This window comes from Tenrec ecaudatus, chromosome 10 (assembly GCF_050624435.1).
Source record: "Tenrec ecaudatus isolate mTenEca1 chromosome 10, mTenEca1.hap1, whole genome shotgun sequence".
Lineage (NCBI taxonomy): Eukaryota > Metazoa > Chordata > Mammalia > Afrosoricida > Tenrecidae > Tenrec > Tenrec ecaudatus.
Window position 1 is genome coordinate 79557580 of NC_134539.1, and position 27336 is coordinate 79584915.

The 27336-nt window shown below is 56.5% G+C and overlaps 1 protein-coding gene across 1 annotated transcript in view; it reads left to right on the forward strand.

The window, feature by feature from the left end:
• Positions 1-251: 251 nt before the first annotated feature.
• The window catches only part of NIBAN2 (niban apoptosis regulator 2), a 56380-nt gene continuing 29295 nt past the window's right edge, over positions 252-27336 (forward strand). The window contains exon 1 of the mRNA XM_075560759.1: positions 252-528. Coding sequence (XP_075416874.1) covers positions 474-528 — 55 coding nt within the window. The 5' untranslated portion in view covers positions 252-473. The remainder of the gene's footprint in view (positions 529-27336) is intronic.

The window sequence follows — 27336 nt, forward strand, 5'->3', positions numbered from 1 at the left end:
CCTGCTCTTTCTTTGTCCCAGCCTGGGTCCCAGGCGCCTCTCTCCGCCTCGCCTCGGGCTCCCTTTCCGGGGACCTTTTCTTTGTCTCGGTCTCCGGGCGGTCCCGGCGTCTCCAGCCCCGGGCCCCACCCGAGCTGGGGGCGGGGCCGGGCGGTCCGGGGGCGGGGCCGGGCGGTCCGGGGCGCGGCCGCGGGGCTGGGCCGCGGCGGCGCGGGAGGCTGAGCCGGCTGGACTGACGGACTAACGCGGACAGAGCCGGACGGAGCCGGACGGAGCCCGAGCCGGAGCCGGAGCCGGAGCCGGAGCCGGAGCCGGAGCGGGAGCGGGAGCCCGAGCGCGAGCAGAGGCCGCGGGCAGGGGCAGCACGATCCGCTGGAGCGGGCGGGCGGGGCTCCATGGCGCCAGCGGCGTCCGCCTGAGCGGCGCGGGCAGCGACGGGCGGCGATCGGGCCGGGCAGCGGTTCTTCTTCGCCATGGGGGACGTACTGTCCACACACCTGGACGACGCCCGGCGTCAGTGCATCGCAGGTGAGTCCCGCGTCGCGCGCGCCGGGACCCTTCGGGAGGTCTGGACCACGCCCCCGCCTCGGCCCAGCGTCCGCCTAGGGGCCCGGGGCTCCTGAGGGTCTAGCCCAGGCCGGGACCGCACCGGGTGCGGCGAGAACTTCTGGAACCGGCCTCCCGGGTCCCAGTTTGCTTCCTGCGCGCCTGGGCGCCCTTTCCCGCCCCACTTCTGAACTCACGGATCTCCGGCGGGGAATGGGGCTCTTGCCTGTCGGATCCCTATTGGAAGCTCTGTCCCTTCCGTCTAGACCCCTTTCGGTGGGTCCCCCTACACACGATCCTTGACCAGGCTGTGGGAGGGGTCGCAGACCCCCCACCTCTACTCCTTGGAATGCCCCTCAAGCACACTGGCGAGTCTTGCCCTTCTTTAACTATCTTGGTCTCCAGCTCGCCCTGGACCGAGCTCCAGGACACGTGGCCGAGGCTTCCTGAAGACTGGCCCATCCAGCCCGGAGGCTGAGCCTGTGGAGAGGCGCTGTGGATAAATTGGGTGCATTGGAAGGGGCGTCCGCTGTCCTTTAGCTCAGGCTCAAGCAAGATGCTGCAGCTGGTGCCCGAACCAGCGTGCAGGCCCGGGGCCAGAGCCCGGCCTCCTCAGCCTTTCTCCTTTAGCCTCCTTGGCTCCCAGCCTGTCATCCAAGTAGCCACTTTTCAGAAGGACAGCTGTTCCTAGGGCTCCTGGGGAAGCCCCAGGCTGCTGCAGGGTCCCAGGTGCCTCCTCCCACCCGGGCCCCACCCCTGACTTCCAACCACTTGGGAGAATAGGGAGAGAAGGGAGGGTGGGAATCCCAGGCAGCCTGGGAAAGGCAGCCCTGTGGCTAACCTCTCCAGCCTGGGGTGGAATCCCAACATCTGTTTCCCAGTGGTGTAATCTTGGATATGCCTCTCAATGGCTTGGTGCCTTGGTTGTCTCCTCTTTGAAATGGGGTGAATGAGCTCTTAGAGTGTGTTAGTGGGTTATTGAGAGACTGCCGTGAGCAAATTCACAGAGCTTGGTTAGCAGAGGGCCCCGGTACACAGGGTGTCTGTGCATTCGGCCAGTCTGTGGAAAGAGGAGAGCGCTCCTCCTGGCTGAATCTGGCGGCCCTGCCCAGTGGGCCCAGAGTACTGAGTCTGCCCACACTTAACCTTGCCGTCCTGTAGTGCTGTCGAGTTTCAGCAACTGTGTTCTTCACCTTACATCCCTTGAGAACAGTGACCCGGTGTCCCTTAACTTCATGTCCCCAGGGCCCCACCCAGCTGCATACAAAGGAGGTGCTGGGGAAAACTTGCCAAGGGACAGTGGTTCTGGACCTTTGTGCCAGGGCTGGGGCTGCACATGGCTTAGAGTGTGGTCCAAACATGAATCAGGCCCTCTCTATTCCAGGAGGACCAGCAGGGGGTGGGGTGGGGATGGGGGGTGCCCTGGCCATTCCCCTTGCAGGACTCTGGGAGGAGGAAGGGCTGGCAGAACTTTCTTGCCCCTCCCTGTTGGTGGTGGCTGCCTCCTGGGGCTCTGTAACAGTCTATCCATTCAGCCCTCCTGTTGGGGCCCCCTCACCCAACCTAGGAGGGGTGGGGTGTGCCTGGTCTTGAGTGGGGTTTTTCCTCTCCCCACACCCAGCTCTGGGCTTGTCTTTCCCTCCCCCCAGCTCCTGGGTTCAGAACAGCCAGCCCACCTTCCTCTACCCTGGCCGTTTGGCTGGGGAGGAGACTCAAGCCACAGAAGGTGAAGTGTCCTCCACTGGAGAGGGTGGGATTTGTTTGGTGGATGCCAGGCTGTGCGGAAGAGAGGGCTGTGCCCACTCAGAGTCTGTGGGCCTCTCACTTCTCAGCACTTCAGTTCTATTAATAACCCTCTTCTAATACCTCAGATTCCTGGTCCAGCCTCACCTGTGGGGCTCCTGAAGTCGGGGGTGGGGCGCAAGGGGGGATGGTGGGGGGGGGGCGGATCCGGAAGCCATCTGCCTGGAAATATCTATTGGAGGGGAATGAGGGTGTGCCCCTGTCACCCACAGGGATCCATGCACCCCCTTCACCCCACCCAAGGAGCAGTGGGCATTTTCATACCAGACAAAGTTCCAGACCTCTCCCTACCTGAGCCTGCTTCTCCACTCAGGAGACCCAGGGCCACCCCTGTGGAAACATCAGCATCTGGAACATACCTTCCCCCAGTACTCTGGGCTCCCAGGCCTGGTTGAATGCCGTGGCTTGGCTGGCAGTGGCCAAAGCTCTGAGCCCCTGCCAGCAGGTGAGCAGGCGCATGTCAGCCTGCAAGTCCTGGCAGAGGTCAGGCGAGCTCCAGCCCACAGTGTGTTTTGCTACCACGGCACCTTTCATCCTGGGATTTCAAAGCCTCTGGCAGGCAGGGACTTGTTCCCACCCCATGGCCCATGGGGCTGGTGGCAGGATGATTCCTTCTGTCTACGTATCGGAGAGTGCTGTGGGAGAACCCTGGCCCGGGGCCCAGAGCTCGGAGCCTGGGAGGTCTGCATGCCCTCAAGTCAGCCACTTAACTCTCTCTGGGTCTCAGTTTCCCCAGCTGGAGTCTTTATGACGTAGTGGGTTACCTGTTGGGCTCTTTAAAAGGCCATTAGTTTGAAGCCACCCTTCCCACTGAGGGAGAAAGAGGCGGCTGTGTACTCCAGTAGATTTACAGTCTTGGCAACAAAGGGGCAGTTCTACCATGCTCTAGTGGCATCGTGACGAGTCAGAATCCACTGAAGGGCAGTGGGTTTGAATGTGGTTTTTTCCATTTTTTTGCGGGTATGTGTGGGGGTTATTTAAGCCAGAAGGGGTTGTGCTGCCTGATGGCTGAAATCCTTTCCACTTTGGGGGAACTAACAACCCCAACCCCCCTAAAACGAACCCTGGTGGCACTCTCGGGTAAACATTAGATGGCTAACCACATGGTTGGCTGTTCAAGCCCATCAGCCTCCCCAAAGAGAAAGACGAGGCTGTCCATTCCCGGAAAGAGCTGTCACTCAAAATTGACCAGGTGTCAATTTTCCCCTTTTGTTCTGTCTCTTCTGTAGAGATGTACAGCCTCAGAACCCTAGAGAAGGTTAACATGGGCTGGAATCACCCTGATGACAGTGGGTTTGATGGGATTTTTCTTATTTTTAAATTTTTTTTTGGCGGGGGGAGACAGGGGTTTGTCTTAACAAACTCCAACCTTCCCCACAAATCTCCTCCAGACCAAAGCCAGCTTAGGGTCCCCACACAGACTTGGCTGACCCATGGGTCAGTGTCCTACCTTGTACTTTCTTATCTGAACCACGAGAATGATAATTGTCTGCCTACTAGTCACTGCAATAATGCTAGCGCTAGGCTAACGCACACACTTGGGGCCAGTGCTTGAGGCGTCTCTCGGGTTCAGTAAACAAAGCTGTTGCTGTCGAGGCCCTCGGTCTCTCTGGGGTGGGTTACTGGTTAAAGTGCTGGGCTGCTAACTGAAAGGTCTGAGCTGCAGGATCAACCCTAGGCTCCTAGGCGGGGGGCCAGGGCAGTTTACCTCAGTAAAGACTCACCTCCTTGGGAACACGGTGGGGGCAGTTCTGCTCCGTCCTATTGGGGTCTTTGAATTGCAATTCACTCCAAGGCAACAGGTCCTCTTTGCTCTTTGCGGCACGGGGAGAAAGACGCGACCGTCTACTCCCGTAAACACGTCCAGTCTCGCCAACTCAGGGGGGCAGTTCTATGCTGCCCCACAGGGTCAGTATGAGTCGGCATGACTCGATGGCAGTTAGTTTGATGGTGGCATGGGTGGAGTGGGCATCCACCCTGACCCCTGGAACTGGACAAACCTTAGAACAGCATTCCGCCCCCCATTCCCACACCCCACCCAGCTGTAACTGTCTCTTCAAACCCCAAACACCTGGCTGTGCTCTTTGCCCATCCCAGAACTGCCTTGATGTATCTCAACTCACAGCTCCACGGATTGGTTTTCAGACCCAGATTGTCTGTAGAGGAAGCTGTGTGCTGCTAGGATGCTGAGCAGGTTTCAGAGTAGCTTCCAGGCATGGAGTCCTGGTGACATAGTGGTTACGTGTTGGACTGCAATCCACATGGTCAGCAGTTCAAAACCACCTGCAGCTCCTTGGGAGAAAGACTAGGCTTTCTACTCCTGTAAACAGTGACAGGCTCAGGAGACCCACAGGAGGGTTACTAGGAGTCAGCAGTGACTCGATGGCAGTGCTTGGAAGCTTGATCTGGTGAAAACCCAACTGTGGAAACCCCCAAGGATCATGATGGTCTGATTCCGTGATGTATGGGGGTCACTGTGAGTCTCAAGGCAGCATCTGGTTCTGGGGTGTGTGAAGAGCATGATGTTTGAAGGGGCAGTTGCAGCTATGTTGGGGTCCTGATGCTCCAAGGTTCATCCAGTCCCTTGGGGCCCAGTGGATACCGGATCCCTGAATGGGAGAGTCCACCCAGGGTTTCGGAAGCCTCAGTGACCAAGTTCCTCCTTGTGGGATGGGGCTGTGCCTGTCTGGAGCCCGGCCAGAGAGCTGTGGTGGAGGGCCCTAGGAGAAGCAGAGGGGAGTGGAGCTTGGAGAAGCGGGCGGATTAGGCTACCTCACACCTTCCACCTGGCCCAGAGGACTAGGACAGAGATGGATGAAGTCTGGGAAGCTGGGAAGCTGGTCTAAGGAGTGTTCAGTGGATGGCTGGAGCCACATAAAGCCACAAGGAGCAGGTTCACTGCCGAGCACTCCAGAAGTGACAAGTCGGGGCTGGATGACAGACCCGTTTTGCCTGGCAAGAAGCCTGAAATGGGCTAGGGACTGGCCCTTTGGCTTCAAGAGAGCCTTGGGGACTGGCTGTTTCTCTGGAACTTGTGTTGAACTTGTGTTTCTCTGGAACTTGTGGAAGAAATTTGTGGTGGCAGAGGAACCCCCTCCTCCCATAACCCAAAGATTTATTACCCAAGAAGGTGGGTGATTAAAAACCAAAACCAAACCTAACTCACTGCCATTGTGTTAATTCTGAGTCACAGCGACTCTATAGGACATAGTAGAACTGCCCCTGTGGGTTTCTGAGATTATACATCTTCACTGGAGTAGAAACTTCATCTGTCTTCCAAGGAGTGGCTGGTGGTTTTGAACTGCTGACCTTGCAATTAGCAACCCAACTCATACTCATTATGCCCTCAGGGCTCCTGAGTTTAATAATAGCTCTGTTGGCTAGAATTCAGACATCCTACAACTCTCCTAATCAAAGGTTGTTCGTATATTCACAGGTGGTACAGTCAGCCTTAGGCACCCACTGCTATTTATTTATTTCATTGTTAAAGCAATGCATACGCAAACAATTTAGGAGTATGTAAAGTGGAAAACGAAAGCCCCTCTCTCTTCGAGTGCTGGTTCCTTTCGGTACATCGACCAGTTTGCTTCCCTTCCCTCTTTGAGAGAGAGGCTTAGGCTGTTTGCAGCCTTCTGCTAGCATTCACGGTTGTATGGATCCTGGGCAATGTCCCAGGGTCTGGGAGCTTTCAAAAGCGAACCCCAGGGGCTTGCCATTTGAGCCTGATGTGTTGAGACCAGAGCCTTGAATGACCAATGACTCTCCCTCCTGTCAGTACTGGGGATGGTCACCTCCTGGTGGATTTGAACCATCAACCTTTGGTTAGTCAATTCTGACTCAAGGTGGTCTATAAGGGCTGGGTAGAACAGCCGGTCCCTTTGGACTTCCAAGAGTGTAAATCTTTTAAAACTTATAATTATTTTTAATCATTTTATTGGTCGCTCGTTCAACTCTTCTCACAGTCCATCCATCCATCCTTTGTCTCAAGCACATTTGTACATTTGTTGCCGTCATCATTTTCTTTTCTTTTTTTTAAATTAATAAATCTTTTTATTGGGGCTCATACAACTCTTATCACAATCCGTACATACATCAATTGAGCAAAGCACCCTTATACATTCATTGCACTCGTCATTCTCAAAATTCACCTTCCACTTGGGTTCCTGGAATCAGCTCGGTTTCCCTTTTTTTCCCCTGCCCCTCCCTCCCCGGCCATCATCATTTTCAAAACATTTTCTTCCTACTTGAGCCCTTGGTATCAGCTCCTCATTTTTTTCCCCTTCCTCCCTACCGAGTGTAAACCAGCGGTTCTCAACCTGTGGGTTGCGACCCGTGTGTGTGTGTGTGTGTGTGTGTGTGTGTGAGACCCTTTCACAGGGGTCGCCCGATTCATAGCAGTAGCAAAATGACAGTGATGAAGTAGCAGCAAGAATAATTTTATGGTGGGGTCACCACCACATGAGGAGCTATATGAAAGGGTCTCGGCATTGGGAAGGTTGAGAACCATTGGTGTAAATCTTTATGGGAGCAGAAAGCCTCAGTTTTTTCCAGCCGAAAGTCTTAACTGTCTCCAGTGGAGCGGCTGGTGGGTTCGAACTGCTGACCTTGCAGGGTAGCAGCATAATGCATGACCCACTAAGCCACGAGGTCTCCCTTTGGTTTGCCTTTGAGCGCTGACCTATCTGTACCACGGACTCTCTGACCGGCCATCGGATATGTGAAAGCAGGTGTCTGGTTTCTTCATGAGGTAAAAGGGATTCTGAAAATGGCTGTGAGCTCCGATTTTGGCCCCCTCCCCATGTGTGGGCTCCTTCTTGTTGTCCCCTCTGGCTCTGCAGAGCCCCGACTGGCCAGAAGCAGTGCCCAGCCAAGAGCTGCTGCCCTCCACCGAGGTCTGGGTCAGCCCCTGGGGGTGAAGCGTCTGTCTCTGGATTCTGCCGTCTCTGTGTCTTACATAACACGCTTTTGTTGGCTTTGACCCCCGCCCTGCGCTTCCCCCAGCCTCCCATCCCCTTCCCTCTCTGTGTCCCTTTCCCAAAGCTGTGGCTGGAGCCTTAGCCTGCCCCTCAAGGCTGCCCCAGCCTCCTGGGACCTTCTGCCTCACCCCTCCAATCCTTTCTACTCAGGCTGCCAGAGAGACCTTTCCGAACCCAAACTGGGCCCCGCGAGAGTCCTCCTCCTGGTGCCTGAGGTGTCACGCATGCCACCCTCCAGCCCTCGCCTCTCGCTCTTTCTGATTCCTTCTCTGATGATCACCACGTGTCGCTGAGACGCCACTGGGTTTTGGGTCTTATCTTCTTTCACCAAACACTTAATACTTCTCGGGGTAGCTTAACACCTCCCCACCCCTAGCCCCCACCCCGGGAGCATTCCTAAAGGCAGCTTTGGCAGACACCCTTTCCCTGGTGCTGGACATTGGGTCCATCTGACATCAATGTTGGTAATGGGTAAACTGAGTCACCATCTTTGTTTCCTTTGGCCTGGCTGCTGCAGATAAGACTCACTTCCTGTTCTCCGACTTCCCCTTCCTCTCTGCCAACCTGGCATTTTGAGGAGGCTCCTTCCTGGGACTCCTGCGCATCTTTCCAGGGGCAGTGGGTTCAAAGGGGCTGTCCAGGAGCTGGGGATGTGGGTCTCGACCCTGGCCTTCTTGGTGTGTGGCTAGCTGTGTTCCCAGCCTGGGGCATGCAGGGACTTGGAATGGAGTATCCCCTGCCCAGGGATGGTGGCTGATGGAAAAGGGAGGGGTGACCAGGCTCTGAATTCTACAAAATTCCCATCCCTTCCAGTCGGTTCTGACCCATGGTGACCCATATGTACCAGAGTAGAACTCCTCCACAGGCTTTTCAGGGAGGGAGAAAAATGTGTCTATCTGCATCTGTCAAGACAGACAGCCCTGCCATTCTTCCCTATAAGGTCCCTGTGAATCAGAGTCCCCGTGATGGCACTGGGCACTTCCCCCGCCCCAAGAGGCTGGCCTTACAGAAGTACATTGCCAGGGCTTTCTGCTGCTGTGCCCCTGCGTGGACTCCGACCCTTTGGGTCGATGGCGGAGCACAAACCGTTGTGTGTGCTAGACTTAGTTGAATCCAGCTCCCACTCAGTCCTCACTCACCTCCCCCTGTTTGACAGCGGCAAGTCAGAGGCAGGCCAGGGGGAGGTGGTGGTGGTGGTGGGTGTCCAAAGCCACCTATTAAAACCCTACTCAGATTGAGGAACAACAAGGATTAAGCCCTGAAAAGAGGCATGCCATCAAGGTGTAGGGGCGGGGGCTGGGGGAGTGGGGTTTCGAGCCCAGGGAGGAACAGAGCCCCACGTGTCCAAGGTCCCCACCAAGGTTGCACAAACCTCACGGGGTCGGCCATTACTCAGTCTGTGGCTCACAGCCGCCCTCTGGCCAGTCCTGTTGTTCCCTTCACCCCTCCTCCGCAGGCAGAGCCTGTGACTCACTTCGCCCTGGGTCTCCCGCTGCATGGCCCTGTGGTTGCAGAAATTCCTCAGCTGCTTTTTCCTTCCCCCTGCCCCACCCCCACTCACTTCCTTGCTGGAGGAAGAAAGGTTTTTTTGTAGGCTGTGCTGGGCAGTGGTAAGGAAGGATTAGGGCAGATGCCCAGATTGAAACTCTGCAGGGTGGAGCAAAGCCACGTACCGCTCCTGGTAGAATCCTACAGACTGAGTCACGCAATCTTCTGATCTCACTGATCCCCAAACTGGAAGAGCAGGAAGTGCCCCTCCCCCACCTCCAGGGCACCCCGTTCCCTATCCTGGGACCAACCCCATTTGGGAGATGTATTAATCCTGGCCCATACAGAAGAAAGGGCCTGTCTGATGACGTGTTAGAGGAAGCCAGGGAGCTAAGAGATTGGGGCAAGGGCTGTGGAGGCAGTGCTTGGGTTCAAGTTTTCACTCTAGACTGGTGTTCCTGGACTAGAGGCTCGCCCTCTCTGTAAAAGAGGAAGACGGTGCACTCACGTGCCAGATCATGTTCGTCGGGGCCATGCCAGCTGGCCCCATCAGGTCCCAGTGGAGTTTAGCACATACGACAGCTTCCTGCGTGCAACACATGTGTCTCGTGTCTCGTGCACGCAGAGCGATTGAGCTGCCAGCATGTGATGGCACAGTACACTTCTGTAGATGCCTGTGCACTTGTACATTTATAGTACACTTTATAAATGCTGGTGTTGCCGGCCGGCCCATGTATGTGTGTGTGCGGTTCTTTCTCTCCAAGAAGTGCTTCCAGTCGTAGGGAGTAGTGCCCAACCCCATGTGCCACTCACCTCTTGAGTGTTGCTGCGTTCTCTCGATTTCATTTTCTTTCTAAAATGTCACTGTGGTGTGCCTCGTGACCCCCAAACAGTGCTGGCGAGAGCAGCAGGCAGAGGCAAAGGATAAGGACGGGTCTGGCAGGAAACAAGGTCCTGAAACAGCACAAAGGTGGAAAAGCAGCAAACCTGGGCGCTCGAGGTTTCAGGCCTTTCACACTCAATAATCACAACGGTCCTCAAAACTCCAGAAAAATTCTCCGAGCTGCTAAAGCCTTGGCTCCCCTGGGAGCTGCGAGGCTAAGGCAAATTGGAGAGGGACCTCGAGCAGATATGGAGAAACCTCTCTTGATGCAGATTGGGGACCAAACACAGAAGCTAGGACATAAAAGAAACGTATCGACAAGAAGTTTACACAACGTCCAAATCACACAGCATCCAAATTCACAGAACACACTGACAGCGAGGATCGTGGTGCTAGTTGACTGTATTGGCTTCTCAGGGTTTGGGAACTGTGACAGTCCCTAGACGCCGGGGGCCCCAGGGCCAGTCCATGGTGAAGACATAGTGACTGGTAACTGTTCGGGTTGTTACCTTATTGAGTGAACTTGATGCCCAGGAAGATGTGCTGAATCTCCTGCAGCCTCATGAGCCCCCAGCACCCTGGGCGTGTTTCACAAAGCGGGTCTGCCCCAGTTGGAGGCGCACCTGGACACTTGTTGTGTTGAGCAAGTGCCTGGAGGGTGTGAGATGTGGCCGTCCCACAAGCATTGTCTGTTCTCTCTGCACTGGGCTGGGCACTGAGGATAAAGGGGTTCGAGACAGATGGGCATGTCCTCTCCCTCTGCCTGGCCCTGTGTGCAGAACTAGATTTGTGAGTTCTGAGTCAGGTCTTGTTGATGATTTGCTGTATAACTCTGGTCCAGTGACCGTGCCTCTCTGCCTTTTTTTTCTACCTGTGACTCCGAGGGCTTGCTGGTCACACACTGGGCTGCTGACGTTCAAGGTCAGCAGTTTGAAACCACAGTCACAGAAACCCACAGGGACAGTTCTACCCTGTCATAGGGTCGCTATGAGTTGGAATCGACTCAATGGCATTGTCTACCCTTGTGAGTTCTCGGCCTCTGAAAACCCTTTCCTTGGGATTTCAAGGTGCTATCCAAGTCAGGGTCGTAGGGTTTACTATTAGACATCGAGGTGGGAGGAACCCCACATGGGTTCCCTGAGCACCAGCCCCAGACACAGCGACCCCTTCATTTAGTCAGTGAGGGTTATCGAGTGCCTGCGGTGTGCCAGGCACCAGGTGTGAGGTGATGCACAGGCTCATGCAGGGTCCCTGCCTACGGGACTGATGCTTCCTGGCTGGTGCTCAGCCGTAGGACCGGAGTGTTCTCAAAGGGAGAGGCTGGGATGGAGAGACGGGTGGAGTGGAGGGAGCCATGGGGTTGGCCTTGCAGGGCAGAGGACTTTCTCCTGAGACACCTTGGAGGTCTTGAAAGGCTTCTTAGACTGTGCCGGAGAGTGGGTCGATGCAGCTGAGCCTCGTTGTGAGAGTGGGGTCTGGGGTCCCGTGAAGACCGGAGCAGGGCATGTTCCAGGGCTGTGTGTGTCTGGGTGGCAGGGCTTCTGGAGTGGCCCGGCCTCATTGGTGGTGTGTGGTGTGGGGAGGCCTAGTGTGCCTACTTCTTGACTCTGTGGCTCAAAAAGCTGTTTTATGGGGTCTGACCTCTAGCCAGGCATCTTGATACCCATCCCTCAGACAACAGGAGACTCGCTCTCTTACTGCACAGCTCTGAGGATGAGAGCCTTCATCCTTCATGAGAACGGGGCCGGTTGGAGACCAAGGGCCTGGGTTTGCCACCTTGCTTGTCCGCGCTATCATTTTGGCAGGTCGTTCCCCCTCTCTGCACCTCAGGTTCCTTATCTGTGAAGTGGGCATAGCTGTAGCCCAGATCCGCTCCATTACCGTGAGGGATCAGGGAAATGATGTGGGTCGAGTTCTTTGAGTGTAAGACCTAATCGTGTACAGCCTGGGGTAGGACTGGACAGAGGCCTTAGGCTAAGTTAGCGCTTCGGCCAGGGCGCCGAATGCAGGGTTCTGATGGAGTGGAGCGAGCTCCAGTAGGTCGCTGTGGATCCACAGGGGAAGAGAAAGAATTGTGGTTTGCAAAGTGTAACTTCCACTTTCCTACCCAGCCATCTGAGGCGCCCTCCACCTTCCCTTCATCCTTCCTCTGGTCCAGTTAAGCCAACATCTTCCAAAAGAGGGGTTCCTTGGACAGGGAAGCGCCCACTTCCCTGTGCTCCACCTGCCCCTCCCTAAGCCGCTTCACCTGCTGGGAGCCTTTCCTGGGTGCAGGTTGGGAGGCAGGCAGTCCTTTGATGAGTCCTTCCTCGTCTCGGGCCTCACTTTGCCCATCTGTGCAGTGGGACACCAAAGCAGCCTCTAGTGTCCTTTGGAGCCTCGTTGGGCCTTGGGCTGCTCTGAAGGCACAGAACAGGTACCTGTCCAGCCTGTGAAGATCTTGCTGTTAGAAGCAGTGGTTCTCAACCTGTGGGTCACGACCCCTTGGGGCCCTTTCACAGGGGGTCGCCCGATTCATAACAGTAGCAAAATTTCAGTGATGAAGTAGCAACAAAAATAATTTTATGGTTGGGGTCACCACCACATGAGGAACTATGAAAGGGCCGCAGCATGAGGAAGGTTGAGCGCCACTCTGTTAGAGGGGTACTTGCTCTGGACGCTGGGCCCTGGAGATAAAGCAGGGAGTTTCGGGGCCTCATCTCATGGCACCACGGTCCCTGCCAGCCCAGAAGATTCCATCAAGCTGGGCTCACTGTGGTTTGTGTTGCAAAGACAGTGACTCTTTCTATTTTTCCAAAGTGCGTGTTAGTTTTAAACATTGGGTCAGCCCAACTCAAGAGGCAGCATGGCTGGCCTGGCCTGGGCATCACACCGATGGCGGCTGCATGGTCTTGGGCAAGTTACTCTCCCCCTCAGAGCCTCCGCTGGCTAGTCAGTAAACGAGAAACTGGTCCCCCTGCCTCTGGCAACTGGGATGATTGCAGAAGGCTACACAGTCACTCCATGGCAGTGAGGACGAGGGGACGGCAGTCCCATGTTAGCTGAGTTCTTGGGTCATTTGCCCTGGCAGGATTGAAGAGGTGAGGCTTGAGGGGAGTGAGCGAGCCATGGCTCCTGGTTGGTTGGTTGCTCGGTTGTGAGGAGTATGGAAGGGGGAGGAGAGAACAGAGCACACGCTTTGGGAAGCCCAGCTCTGGTGGCGGTTGCTGTGGGTAGGTGCCATCGGGTCGAGTCGGTTCTGACCCATAGCAACCCTGTACCCCACAGAAGGCAACGCTGTCCGGTCCTGGGCCGTTGTTCTGTCGAGCTGGTGGTGGCTAGTGTGTTCCTGTGACGCTGGGAGCGGCGTCACTGGTATTTCAAATGCCAGCAGGTCACCCAAAGTGCACAGCTTCAGCCGAGCTTCCAGACTAAGAACAGACAAGGAAGAAGACCTTGCTTGGCTCCCCACTTCGGAGGAAGGCGTCGCTGAAAGCCTTATGCACAGCAGCTCCGCTTTGGGATGCCTCTCTCTGTAGGCTTTGTGGATCCCGGGGAACGGGGGAAGGTTTGCTCCAAGCTGGCCTGGCAGACACACATCCCCTCGTGCCCCCTTGCTTCGAGTTGGGAGTTACTGATGGGCAGTGTCTCGTTGATTTGCCCAGGCCCTTCCTCCTCCTAGGCAGAGAAGACTGAAACCTTGAAACCTAGCCCCTCCACTGCATTCCGGAGTCCACAAGCACTAGGAAGGAATGTTCAGGCGGTCTCAGGCCTCCGACTCTGGGAGGAAGCCATTTCCTTTCCTGCACCCCCACCCCCCACCATCCCCCCTCCTTCTAGACGGCTCCAGACAGCAGAGACGTGGTCAGGGAAGAAGTGATTGGACCAGGGTGGGACCACGGAGGTTATAATTTTGAAAACTAAGTAAACAAACAAGCCCTCAGTGAGAAAGAGACAGCCCTGTGCTGGCTGCACAGATGGGCCTGTGTCTGAGAGGACCCCGGGCCTGTCCACACCCAGACAGGGAGGTGTTGTGTTGGATTAAAAAGCCAAGGCTGCTCCTACTGGCTGCTCCCAGACTGCTGGGAAGGAAACGGGCTGCCCACCCAGGGGGGCGGAGCCTGACCCAGCAGGACAGCCCTCCCCCACATCAGACTTGTCCCCCTCCCCCCACCCCGACTCAGGTCACTACAGGACTTTGGTTAAGGGCCATCTCACTGGGTCTGTGGCCCCGTCTTTCAAGGAGGGCAGGGAGGATTGGGTGGGTGGGTGGTAGACGCATGATTTGAACCAAGTGGCCGTGTACAGCAAGCCTCTCCTCTCATCTTGACCAGAATCCGGCTGGAATCTCAGAAACTCTTTATTTTTCTGTGGTCCCTGCCAGGCTCAGGGCTGATCTCTCTGAGCAAAGGATTCACTTCCGGTGACCCCCAAGAGCTTGCCTGGGTTCTGGGAGGCCCAAGCTCCAGGCCCGGCCAGGCTATCGCAGGCTGCCCAGCTGGACTTTCCGCTTTTCCTGTTGAGATTGTGGTGGAACCCCAAGAGGAGCCTGCCCTCCTGGCCGCCAGAGCCCCCTGGGGTGGAGCCCAGCAGGCTTCCTGTGCGATTAGGGACTGAACCCCTCCTGCCAGCAGTCCCTTGTTTGGCTTCTGTTGGGAGCCTGAATCAGTGGCTGGGACCTTGATCGAAGGATTCTCTGTAGGGCCTGGGGTGACTGCTGCCTGTGTCTGGGTCTCAGTTTCAATGACTGGGAGGGTAGGGTGAGAACTTTCGAAAGAGCTTCTCCAGCTCTGTAAGGGAGCGGCACCACTAACCTGTGTGAGACCCCTCTGGGTCCCCAGTGACCCTAGGTCAAGTTCTAAACCAAAAAACCCGTGGTCATCAAGTCGGTTTGACTCACAGAGCCCCTACAGAGCACAGTAAAACTGCCCATCAGGTTCCTAAGGCTGTAACCTTTATGGACGGAACTTTTAAAGCTAACCAGAAGAAGGTTGGCCGTTCCAATCCACTAACGCTCTGCAGGAGAACAATCTGGTTGTCACCATAAAGATTTACAGCCCTTATCAGAAAGAATTGTGTCTGGATTTGTCTTGAAAAAGAAGCAATCTAAAAGAGGCATCCACTAAGCCCGCATGCAAGAAGCTCACCAGCCTGTGTGATCCACAGAAGTAAAATCCAAATCCAGAGGAGGGAATGGTATCAGAGTTTACATTGTCCACACCCAGTTTGCCGAAGGCTGTGGGTGATAGCAGAAACCCACAGGGATTAAGCCTCCCGTGAATTCCCTCTGACCATGAAGTGACACATGGCCTTGCTAGCAGACAGAGCAGGGAGCAGTGTGAAGTTGCTCACTGGTGGTAGGTGCAGTTGGGTTAAAATGTTACCCCTTATCATTTGATCTCCCGTTTGACCCATTCTTAAGTTGTTTTCCGTTTTAAATACTTTCTGCTTTCTTTAGATAGAGGCTTCTCCTATGTTTTTTTCCAGTCATTGTTGCTGGATTTTTTGTTTGCTTGCTTGCTTCTTGCCTGTGCTTTCTATGACTTTCTGTAGATGAAATCCAGATCGGCAGCTCTATAGAGATAGTAACTGGGTGGATTAATTGCCTGGGGGCATGACTGGAGAGGATGGGAGCCGGGGAGGTAGGAATGTGGAGCTAAAACAACAATAACCATTTACAACCCAGTGGGTGGAGGGAGGGAGGAAAACAAGAGGAGCTGATATCAAGGGCTCAAGTAGAAAGACAATGTTTTGGAAATGATGATGGCAACATGTGTGCAAATGTGCTGGACACAATAGATATATGTATGGATTGTGAGAAGAGCTGTAAGAGCCCCCCCATAAAGTGATTTATTTAAAAAAAGATTTACAACCCTAGAAACCCTCTAGGGTCACTCCCTGGGAGTCACATCGATCCCGCCCCCTCCCCACCCCCCGCCCCGTGGGGTGTCCAGGGCTCTTTACTGAAGCAGATGCCACACCCTCCTCCCTCCACGGGTTCAAGGGTAGCCCTCCTGCTGAGCAGCAGGCTCACCACTTGAGTCTCTTGATGGTTATACCAGCCTTCCTTGCTGGAGAAAGGGGTGACAGGAAGGGAATTCACTTGTGAAGGTTACGGTTCCTCTTGGTTAGGTGGCCCTTAGCACAGTGCTGGGCCCAGTGCATGGCCGGCCAGTCGTTCGCAGCTGGCCTACAGTGTGCTTTATGTTGTTTTAATACCGGCAGTGAATGAATAACTAAATTCTCCTGCAAGCCTCTGCATTCTTGCAGCATGGGGACCCAGAAGCTATTTGGAGGCGTGTACTGAGAGTGTGTGTGTTGGGAGGGGCAGATACAGGAGGATTCAGGGACCCAGGTCAGTTCTGACTTCCCTCTGCCAGTCCTGGGAGGAGTGGGTAGGCGCCCCCACCTGAGACTACAGGCAGGGCCTTCCTTCCTCCCCAACCACGTGTATTCCTCTTGGTCTGACTCACTGGTTTGAAGTCCTTTGTTTTCTGTCCTTGAGCTGTGGGGGAGTTAGGGGCTGAGGGCTCCCGCTCCTGGTGGGCAGGCTGACCTTCCCTGTGGCTTCCTGGCCCTTCTCCGTTCAAGACCCGTCAGGCTTGTGTCCCTAGAGTGACAGCTAGGGGAGAGGAAACGATCCTTTTGTCCCTCTTCCCCAAGTCACTTTGCTCCGGACCATGGTGTGTGTGTGTGTGTGTGTGTGTGTGTGTGTGTGTGTGTGTGTGTGTGAAGAGGGGGCCACAGAGTCAAACCAAACTGGAGCCCGTGCAGCTCTCAAGGTTCAGGGGAGAGATGGTGGGCAAAGTTACCAGTGTGTCATTAAGACTGCCAAGGCGAAATGACCGCGTCTCCAGTGTGGGGCCCTGCACTTGGCACAAGAGGGGCCCCCTGTCCCCTGGCTCCTCACAGCTAGCCTGTTGTTCACCTCCCTTCCATTGACCAGTGAATGGTCCTATTGGTTCAGAGACTCACCCAAGTCCATCGGTCAGTGGGAGAGCTGGCTCAGGCCTGGGTGTGCCCCCTTTCCCATGAACCCGTCCGTCTCTATGACTGGAAATCACAGGGTGCTGCTGCTGCCTCCGGCTTCATCGAGGGGGTGGGTAGGAGGGAGGAAGAATCACTGACATTTTAGCAGGGTGTCCCCAGTACTGGGGGTGGTGGGAATAACTGCAAGGTGGGAGCTGAGTTTTTAGCCCCACAAACCCTTTCTCCGTGCATCCCAAGGCAGAAAAAGTCCAGGCACGCAAGCCGTTGCCCCTCAACACTGGGCCCTTCTGAAGAGGAGACAGGAAGTGGCTGCTCAGGAGAGCATAGTCCTTCCCACCCTCCCACCCCCATCCATCCCCCCCATTGTAGGCAGCAGCAGAGAGGCACCCAGAGGCTCTGGGGAAAGCCACAGGCCCTCCCACACCAGGCGTAGCCGACATGGTCGTGACGTAGCCACATGGAGATGCACAGGAAGTGCATCTCCCAATTGGCCAAAACCAAAACCAGAAAGAGCAAAGGAAAGTCTAGCAATAGGATATTGTGCAGTGGTAGTATGTAGCCATTCGAAGTGGAGATGCCGTTCTGTATGTCTGAACGTATACAACTGCTTGCTATTGCCAGCAAAATTCGGTGCCGACTCGCGGAGACCCTATAGGACAGGGTAGAACTGCCCCTTGTGGGTAACTCTTTACGGGTGTAGAAAGCCCCATCTTTCCCCCGAGGAGCAGCTGGTGGTTTCAAACTGCCAACCTCGCAGGTAGCAGCCAAACTCAAAACCACTCAAATGGTCTCAAAAAGTGCAGGATTGTGAGGCCAGCACTGGACTGGGCAGCGTTTCATTCCGTCTCCACAGGGTTGATGGCATCTATAAGCCAGCAACTACAGAGAAGACTACGTTTGTGGGAAATTCACTCTGTGCCCAATACAATGTGGGGTGAAGGGACACATCCTATGTCCTGGTATAGGCAGTGACATCAGGGTGGTGAGGAGTGGGTGGGGTTCCATTTAAGGCCTTAGCCTTTAGACGTCCCAGCTCCTGCCAGCACATTCTCTGGCTGCCTTGGGTCCTGTGGGTGGGATACTGGGCATTTGGTACTGAACTGGACCCCAAGGGTGTGTAGAGCAAGGGGTTGAACTCTGAGGGTGCTTAGGGTTGCCCTCTGCCTGCCTGCCTGCTCTCTTTCCTGAAGATATTCAGCAGCCTGGTGCAAGTGGAAGAGGGGGTTGGCTCAGGCCCCTTGGCAGTGAGCCCCCTACACTGGTGCTGGCTCCTGGCAAAGGTTGGCTCTGGAGCCCAGGGACTCCTGTTCCCAGGGACTCCCCGCCCGTTAACTGGGAGCTCCCTGAGGGTCCTCTCTTGAATGCTGGTTTTACCTAAATAACCCAGCATGGACAAAGGATGAGAAGATCCAGGTCAGTGGAGAGGAGAAAACTCATCACCAATGCCACCACCCTGAAATAAGGTCCCGCGACCCTTTTCTGGGGTAGGCTCTGGCCCTCTGCCTTTTCAGTGGGCTGTTGGTAGCTGCACACGTGTCGCTGCTCTGCAGGGGACGGGCGCCTATGGGGTGTTTCAGGGGCCCACCCCCGTGCGCTGTGTTCTGACTTGCTCAGCCCAGCCCCTGGCGTGGGTCCTGGGCTCTGTTCTATTCTGCACCTCTGCCCGCGGTGCTGCGCTGGACAGCCTCAGCTGTGTGCCGAGATGGGGATGCTGGTGGGGAGGAGCCCCTGGGGAGGTCGTGGAACACCTGCAGAGGAGGGGCCGAGGAAAGGGGCCTTTGGGAGCAGTGTGCAGGGTCTGGACAGGCTCGGGTGACCCCTTAAGGCTGAAGGAGGAGAGAATAACAGGCCGGGAAGCAGCTCCACAAAAGCCCGGACTGAGAGCGCAGAAGCTGGGGGAACCCAACTGGGAGGGCTGGTGGTTATTGCTGCCTGCGGGCACTTGGCGTCAGGTGGTGGTTTTCCAAAGTGCCGGTACGTCTCCTCCTTTGTGGGACTTTGCCTTTTCTAATGAGGGACACAGAAGTGGATGGCTTGCCTGTCCCCGGGAGTGTCTGGCAGAGCTGGACCCCAGACATTTCTTCCCCCCCTGCCCTTCCCTCTGGGCGTGGCACCTTTCCCTGTGCTGCCTGGCTCTCTCACTCCAGGGAGCAGCGGAGGCCCTGGTGCCAGGCCAGGAGGCTCCGGTTTCCCTGCCTCTTTGCAGGTGCTGTATCACTTGACAACCTGCCGGAAGAGGGAACTGAGGATGTGAGCTTAGGTGGCAGGCCCTGGTTGCATGATAAGGTGGTGACCTGTTCTGCTGCTGGTGTGACCTGGGACTGGCCTCACGTGCTCCAGACCCTGGCTCCCCAGTTTGGGAAGGTTCCTGCCTGTTGGGAGGACCAGGGTTGGGGAAGTTCAGATCCAGGGTCTGAGTTACCCTTTCTGGGGAAATTCCTTCCACCATCTGTGCTTTAAGATGCTTGGGAGCCTGGATGGAGGAGCTCGCGGACATCCTCTGTTGTCAGTTGACAAGTAGATGCTAGGTGCTGTGTACAGTCGTGAATGAGCCCAACAGACTCCTGGCCTCGTGGAACACATGGACACGCAACAGTGACTGATTCAGGCCAAGTTGGGCTGATGACAAAGGGGATTTTGACCGCAGGCTGCCTGGTGGACCCCTTTGATCAAGGTGGAATGAATGGGGCCTCACCTAGGCCCACCAAAGAGGGCCTGTGTTGGGAAATGGATGTTTTCTGTCACAATTAGAGAGCTTCAGAACCTTGAGGGTCCAGAAAAGGGGTTCAGCCCCTTCCCTGGACAGGAGAGGGGCAGAGGGTCAGGAAGGGTGAGGGACTTGCCCAGGGTCGCCCAGCAGCAGCCACCTGCCTGCATTCCAGCCCCTGCACCCCTCCTGCAGGCTCACCCTCATGGGACCCCTGGTGAAGCTGACCCAGAACTGGAGGGTTTGTTGGCTCAGAGTAGTCTCCCATGAAGCACAGATGGTGCCATGCAGGTGCCTGGCACAGGGAGCTGGAGGCTGGCAGGGCCCCAGGGCACTCTCCTCATACCTCCCTTCTGCCTACCTCTGGAACCCAATAACATCTGCAGCTGGTGACCCAAGGGTGGGGCAGTGTCTGCACCTACTACTGGCCAAGCTCAGAAGGGCCAGGCCCAGGGAGTCTTGTTATTTGAATCAACTTTCCATTGGCCATCTGCATAAAGCCTCTCTGATCTCATCCCGGACCGGCATTCCAGCCTGGGATTGGGTTTCCTTCTGGCCCAGCAGCAAGCGCATGAGGAGGTGGGTGGGTGGGCGTTCATACTGGCTCATCATCCTCCCTCCTTTCCCCCCTTCTCTCCTCCTGCTTCCTCTTCCAGAGAAGACAAGCACTTTCTCCAACCCCTTCCCCACTAACTGTCAGGATCCAAGGACCAGTGGGTGCACGTGTGTGTGTGCATGCATGTGTGCGTGTGATGAGGGGCAAGGAGTCTAGCTCTGGTTCTAAGGGGACATGGGAAGAAGCCTGACTTAGTAAAGTGACCGGTGTGTGAGAGGGTACTCAGCTAACACATTGTATGGGGTTTGTGTCTAGGTATGTAGCATAATGGGTCCCCGTTGGGGTGCTAACTGCAAGGTCAGCTGTTCGAATCCACTAGGTGCCCTGCAGGACAAAGATAAACTTTCAAAGAGCTACAGTCTTGGAAACCCGCCGGGCAGTTCTGCGCTGTCCTTTAGGGTCACGAGGAGTCGCCATTGGCCCTAGGGCATGGAATTTTGGTAGGCGTGGGCCACGGTGATGGGCACTAAGAAGAGCAACCTCTGGCATTTGAGCCCTTCCTGGGGGCCCCATCGAATGCCCCTCACGTTATAATAACGCTTTGAGGTGGGGACGAGTGGCCTGCCCTGTGAGATGTGAGAGACCCGGATCTGCCTGAACCCCAACTTCTGTTTGTAACATTCACCCTCCCTCTGGGGACTGGATCTGCTCTTCAGCCTTCATGCCAATCATGCACTCAGTTTCTGCTTCATACCTGCAGTGAGCTTGCTGCTTCTCGGGATCTGACCCATGAGAAACCCCGCCCTGGCGTCCTGTCCACCTCTTTTGAAAGCAGGCTCCAGTTTGGCTCAGGCATGGCTCTGGTTGGATTTCCCCGGCATCTCTTATCCCTGAGGACGAGGGAGCCCGTGCTTTGGAGGAGTCCCTGGGTGGGTGTAAATGGTGAGGGTGCTCAGGGCAGACCGAGCAGCAGGTTGGTGTCTCGTGGCCGCCACTCCCCGACCCCCACAGTGGACTTCTGAAAACCCCACAGAGCTCAGTTCTACTCTTTCTACACGCATGGCACCGCCGCGTGTCCGCGTCAACACACGGCAATCGGTGGCGGTCAGTTTGAAGAGAGCCAAGTCCTCCTTCCTGTCCTTTGGTCACCTCCGGCTGGTCCTCTGCCCTTGACCGCTTCCCTCACCAGGGGCTCTGCAGGCAGGACTCGGACTGAGCGGAGAAGCCCCGGCAGTGTCCTCGTTTGCATCGCGGTGGGTGTCTTCACCAATGCCATAAGACAAGACCAACAATTAGAAGTACAAACACCAAGTGCCGAGCAAGCAAGTCCCACGCAGCCCCTGCCCGTGAACGCCGAGTTCAAGGCATGGCTGCTCCAGAGCACTTTTACCCACCTGGTCTTTCCTGGGGCCGCAACCACCGTGGGCGACTCCCCGTGGGAAGTGAAGGCGCTGGTTTGATGAGGAACTGGCCTCGATCCACACATGAGATTCTGATGGAGTCCCAACAAGAACTTGGCCTTGGCCTTGGATTTCCCCAGAGCAAGGGCCATCCATCTCTGGAGACAGCAAGTTAGCAGTGCAGCAGCCAAGGGAGGAGGGGGACAGAGCTGTCATGAGCGCAGCGCTGTGGTGTCTCTGTGCTTGGGTGCCTGCGCTCAGGAGTCTGGGTGTTTCCCTCTCTACCTCCCCGTTCTGCGGAATTAACCTCTGAGGGAAGAGAGGTAGGAAAATAGGACATGTCACCTTTCTGTCTCCTGACGGACCAGTGACAGCTATTCCGGCCCCTCTGGCTGGTCCTTGTTTTGTGGCATGAAGCACACACAGAAAGTCACTAATCACCCTGTGGGACCCCTGGATGCTTGTGAAGGACGCCACTGTCTCCCCTGACCTCCTATCTCCTGGCAGCCAGCCCCCCAGCAGGTGGAACATTCATTCAGTCATTCAGTTAGGCTCACAGGCAATGCGAGCCCCCCCCCCCCCCCGTCTACTCTGGCTCTGTGGATTCGTTCAATTCATTGAAGCCAACGAGCTGTGCCGCTGTCAGTGCCCCTCTAGAGCAGAGGAAGCGCGTTCAACGAGGTTAAGCCACACGTTCCCGGTCCTGTTGCCAGCCAGGGGTGGACTGAGTATTGAACCGAGAGCTGACTCCAGAACCTTGACACCTGACGTGCCTTGAAAGTGCCCTTCTCAACACACAGGCGGGCAAATATTTGTGGAAGAGATGAACGCTTTCGTTCCCTTCTGACTCTGCACTTACCGGGTCTTCTGCTGGTGGACCCTCCCTCCTCAGTCCCCCTTCTTTACCCAGCCAGCACCTCCTGGAAGTCTCCCGAATTCTGCAGGCTGGGTTAGCCTCCCCTCCTCTGGGTTCCCTGGCTTCTTGTTCCTTTCCCAGTTGGAGACTCACCTGCCCCATCAAAGCTTTTCACTGACTGCACCTCCCTCAGTGGCAGTTATGTAGTCTTGTCAGTTTGAGAGGATTCAGAGTGAAGGGGTGGAGTCTAGCCTGTCAATCAGGTCATAGCCATTGAGGCCTCTGTGTGGGCAGGGCCTTCTCCTGAGGATTCTGGGAACTCCTGTCTTCCTCCTTGGGGGCGGGACACTCTCTCAGCTCAGTCCCCGTGAGACATTCTTGTTGACAAGCCACATGGAGACAGGCTGATGGCAGCCAGAGCTCTGAAGCTGGAAAAGCCACGTGGAAACCCCTGCCAGCGCTGAGATGCTTACACCGCCACTGGATCCACAAGACTTTCCACCCACTGGCCTGTGATCTTCCTGCATTTGGCATCATTGCGTGTGTTGTGTGAGTCTGAAGAGGGATTTACAGATTGGTATCAGACTTATGGACTTGATTTAGGCTGGGCTGTTTTCTCAATATTCAATTGCTCTTGTATATAAGCCTTTTTCTTCTACACACAGGACTGTCTTTGAATTTATTTCTCTAGTCTACCTGGACTAACACAAACTCAATGGATGTGGTATCCCCTTGAGAGCAAGGGCTGGGTCTGTCCTGCTCAGCCATGAAGGCCCAGTGCCCCGGGTTGCTGAATGAATGAATGAGGGCAGCGAGCCTCACTGACCTTGGGTTCTGCCACCAGTCACCATTTTGGCCTCTCTTGAGCCGGCTGACTTGGGGTGTGGACCTGGCTAGGTCTTGTCCTCACTCCCTGCCCCAGTTGTGTGCTGAGGGGCAGGGCTGGACAGTGATGCTTGGCTACCAGGCTGGCTCTGGAGACCTGCAGGAAAGATGTGGTCATCACATTCTGCCTGGGCATTTGACGGTCCGACTCTGGACTGGGCGGGCACTGAGGGGTAAGTTGGTGGTGGATTCTCAAACAGACCCACGATGGGTCCAGACCGGTGGCGAGTACCTGTCAGTGTGGATGTCCCCCTCTGGACTTTGGGCGGAGCGCAGAGCCGTGTGGAGGAGCACCTGGGAACTGTGGCCCTCTGGTAGGTGAGCGTGCAGCGGGATGAAGATGAAAGGAAAGGGATACAGGTGAGGGATGCTGCTGGGGAAGTTAACGGGAATGGGTGACTAGGTGTGGAGGGAGCAGGTGGAGGTTAGGATTTACAGAATCACTGCTGTCAGGCCAGCCATTCCCTCTGGGCCAAATAAACACAGCCCATCCTGATGACAGCCTCTGCCCTAGGAGGCGGAACCTACAATCACCTCCAGTGTGCAGAGGAGAAGGCCAAGGTTTGGCAAGGTGGAACTCCCAGACACATAACTGCTGTTTGCTCCCCAGTCTGTCTGGAGCCCAAGCTCGGAGGGGTGGGGGCCGGCAGGGCAGGGAGGCAGCTCCAGGCAGCTGCCCTTGCCCCTCTCTGTCCTTCTTCATGGCTCTCCTGGCCTTGACCAGAGCAGAAGAAAGGGCAGGCCTTGTCTTGGGGGCCAAACCCTGAGAGAGACGTGCAGCCATGCACACCCTGGTGCTGCCAGGGGCCCTGGGGTTGATTCGGGGTTGATGGGGCAGGCATGTCCCACCTGGTGGGTGTTGCTCACCACCCACTGCGAAAGGAGGCCTTGGCACCCCTCCCCGTCCTTCCCAGCAAGCAGGGATGCCTGGGTCGCGGCTCCCAGAACAAGCCACCAACTATGGGCTGTGGGTGCAGGGTGGCTGCCAGGCAGGCCGGTGGGCGGGGCCGGGGAGGATGAGAAAGCTTTTGTTTCCCTGTTTGTGTGTCTCGATGGGAATTGGCTTCCTCCCACTGGGCCTCCTTGGGGTGTAAAGGAAAGGGCAGCTGGGGCAGGCAGGTCTTCAGCCCGCTTCTCATTGGCACTTCTCTGGCCTCCAGCGCGGGCCCCTCCCTCCTACCTGGACACACAGCCTTCCCCCCAGACCTGTGTTCGCAGAGCCCTGGTTAAATATTTGCTCAGAGAGAGTGGTTTTTGAGCCAGCTTGTGACTCTTTACGGTGCCATCTTGCCCCCAATCTGCCTCTTAGAAGGAGAGACCAGCCAGCCTCCGCCTGCCCCGGACCCTTCCCAGGCCCAGGCGCTGCTGGAGGCCGTTTTGGTGCCTGAAACAGAGGCCCAGAGGGCAGTCGTAATAGTGCAAGGCCCCTCTAAGCTGGGGGCCCTCTCCCCGCTCCCCATTTGCAGTCACTCCTCCAGCACTTGATCCCAGAGCTCCCCCCTGAGCCAGGTGCCGGAGGCAGGGGGCCAGGAACAAGGTCTCTGGGTGGAGAGCTGGTGTGTGTGGCGCCTGGTGAGAGGAGGAGGAGATGGGCAGGCCTGGGTGTGGACTGGCAGCCCTTGGTGCTCATTTTCCTCCCCCAAGCAGGTGCTCAAGCCCCAAGGCTTCCTTCTCTGCTGCTCTCCGGAGAGCCACTTCCTCCCCATCCCTCCCCCAGCCTCAGTTTCCCCATCTCTCCAGTGGATAGCTCAGCTTTGCTCCCACAGGGCCCTTCCAAGCCCTGTGACCGGTCACTAGGATTTGCGGCTGGCCCGTTGAGGGCACGCTCCGGGGCAGGCCGAAGGCTCCGAGCCCAGCAACTTGTGTTCACACAGCTCACCCGGCCTTTGGACGGGTGCCGCTGAAGCCAACATCTGGGCGCTGGGGCCCGCACTGCACGTCTGAGGATCCCTAGTCACTGCGTGATCTAGGGGGACTATCGGTATTCCCATTTTATGGATGAGGAAACTGAGCGAGCGCCAGAGAGCGGGGTGGTCACAGCGCAAGGCCCGTCTCAGCTGGGGACACAGGGGTTTGCTCCTTGCTCCTGAGCACCCCACCTCTCCTACGGCTGGTCGCTCGCTGCCCCTCCTGGTCTGTGTGCAGCATCTCCCCAGCACCGTCGCGTGGTAGGCTGATGGCAGAAGCTGAGGCAGGGACAGATTCTGATTCAGAGGAGCTTCCAGCCTGGTGGGGAGTGTCTTGGTCTCAGGGAGTCAACACACCCTCCTGGGTTCCTTCTCTGTATCAGGTCCAGTTCTCGACATGGAGATTATAGATGTTGGACAAGTCACTTAATCTCTCTGAGCCTCAGTTTCCTCACCAATAAAACGGGCTTTCAACAGGCTGTGCCGCCAAGTGCTGTGAGGATTAAATGAAATTCCGTTGAAGGTGATCGGTGACACACACTGGGATCTGCCCCAGTGACTGGCACCAGGCTAACTGTGACAGGCATCATCTCCTTTTCTGCCAGCAGGTGACTGCAAGACACTGTGATGGGGGCGGAGGCCTCCGAGTCGGGATGAGATTTGAATTGTGGAGAGGCTGCTGCAGCCAGCTGGCCCAAACCCAAACCCACTGCCATCGAGTTGATGCCGACTCACTGCGACTTCTAGGACAGGGTACACCTGCCCTTGTGAGTTTCCCAGGCTGTAACTCTCCGTGGGAGTAGAAAGCCCTGACTTCCTCCTGTGGAGTGGCTGGTGATTTCAAACTGATCACCTTCTGGTGAGCAGCCCTATGTGTAACCCCCACGCCACCGGGGCTCCTGCAAGCTGCAGAGGCCGTACTTGATCCACTGAGAAGGGAAGTGGAACTGTGGTCCCGGTGGAGCTTGGGTTCCTCTCGTGCTCACAGCCACTGTGTGCCAGGCTCCACGACGTGGTGGTGGCAGGTCCGTGGTCTCCCCGGGGCAACTGGGGTCCAGTGCATCTTCATGTGATTGTTCTCGGGGTTATTTCCACAACCCTTGGGCTCTGGGGCTTACCAGCTTGGGCTCCAGCCCCAACCTTGGTCCAGCTCCATCACTTGCTGAGCCATGGGGCCTCCCAGCCTCCTGGGGCTGTGGTCAGGGCTCCATTCTCAAGGCCGATCCCCCAGCAGTGGCTGGCCCACGTGGTAAGCCCCAGGTGGTAAGGGTTGGGTACCTCCAGCATCAAACCTCACCTGCGGTGTGACAGGTGGGCTCCGTAATTGCTCCCTGACTCTGTTTCCTCATCTGTCTGCATCCTTCTGAGTGCACCGTGATTCCACATGTGCCAGGTGGCTGTCAAGATTGGCCTTGGCCTGATGCCGGCTGCCCGGTTTATGGGGAGAAGGTTTTCCATTTTTAATAATGAGTCCCAGGGAAGGGGTGACCCAGCAGAGGGTCCCTCCAGGTCACCTGAGCTGCGGGTGGGGGTGGGGACCCTCATGGTGGTAGCCACCTTCCCGCAACCCCGTGTCCTCACCAAGGCCCCTGGGCCGGCCATAGACATCCCCTTTGGTGGGATGGGATGTATCATGGAGAGGATGGCATGTTGGACATCACGACACAGGCAAATGAGTCCTGTCCTGTCCCCATTCCCTCTGGCCAGGGTGGGCGGATGGGTCCTCCCAGAGCTCAGAGAACCAGACAGGCAGGTTCTGGGTCTGCCCCACCTTGCAGGTGCCACCTGCCTGGTTTCAGTCGGCAAACCTCTCAGCCCTGAAACTGGGCCAGGCCTCGTGGGTGAGGCATGTCCCCAGAGTCCACTGGAGGGACCAGATGAGCCAGGCACAGGGTCTGGCATGCTGCCCCCAGCTCAGACCGAGCCAGGGCTGGGCCTAACATGAAGCCAACACAGTTGACATGAGACTGGATGGACGGGACTATCTTCCCGGTGCCAGTCAGCGTGCAGCAGGGCTCGACCTGAGGGTCTGAGGGTCTGAGAGCAGATCTGGGCTCCTGCCCTGCCTCTGCGGTTCCCCAGCTGAGGGACTTGGGCAGAGGATCTCAGCTCTCTGGCTCTGTATCCAAGACATCCTGCCAGTGCCGGCACCAGTTGCCCCTAGGTACAGGATTGGATTGCCGTTGGCAGGGTGGTGGGGCTGATCCAGGTAGGATGCTCCGTATTAGGCCATGTGAGGATGCCGACTGAGCTCAGGGCAGACCCCAAGGAGGCCAGAAACTCTTTAGCCTGGCCTTCGAGGCTCTCAGGGATCTGTCTTCCCAAGTCCATTCTCTGAAGACCTCGTAGCGCACCCCTCC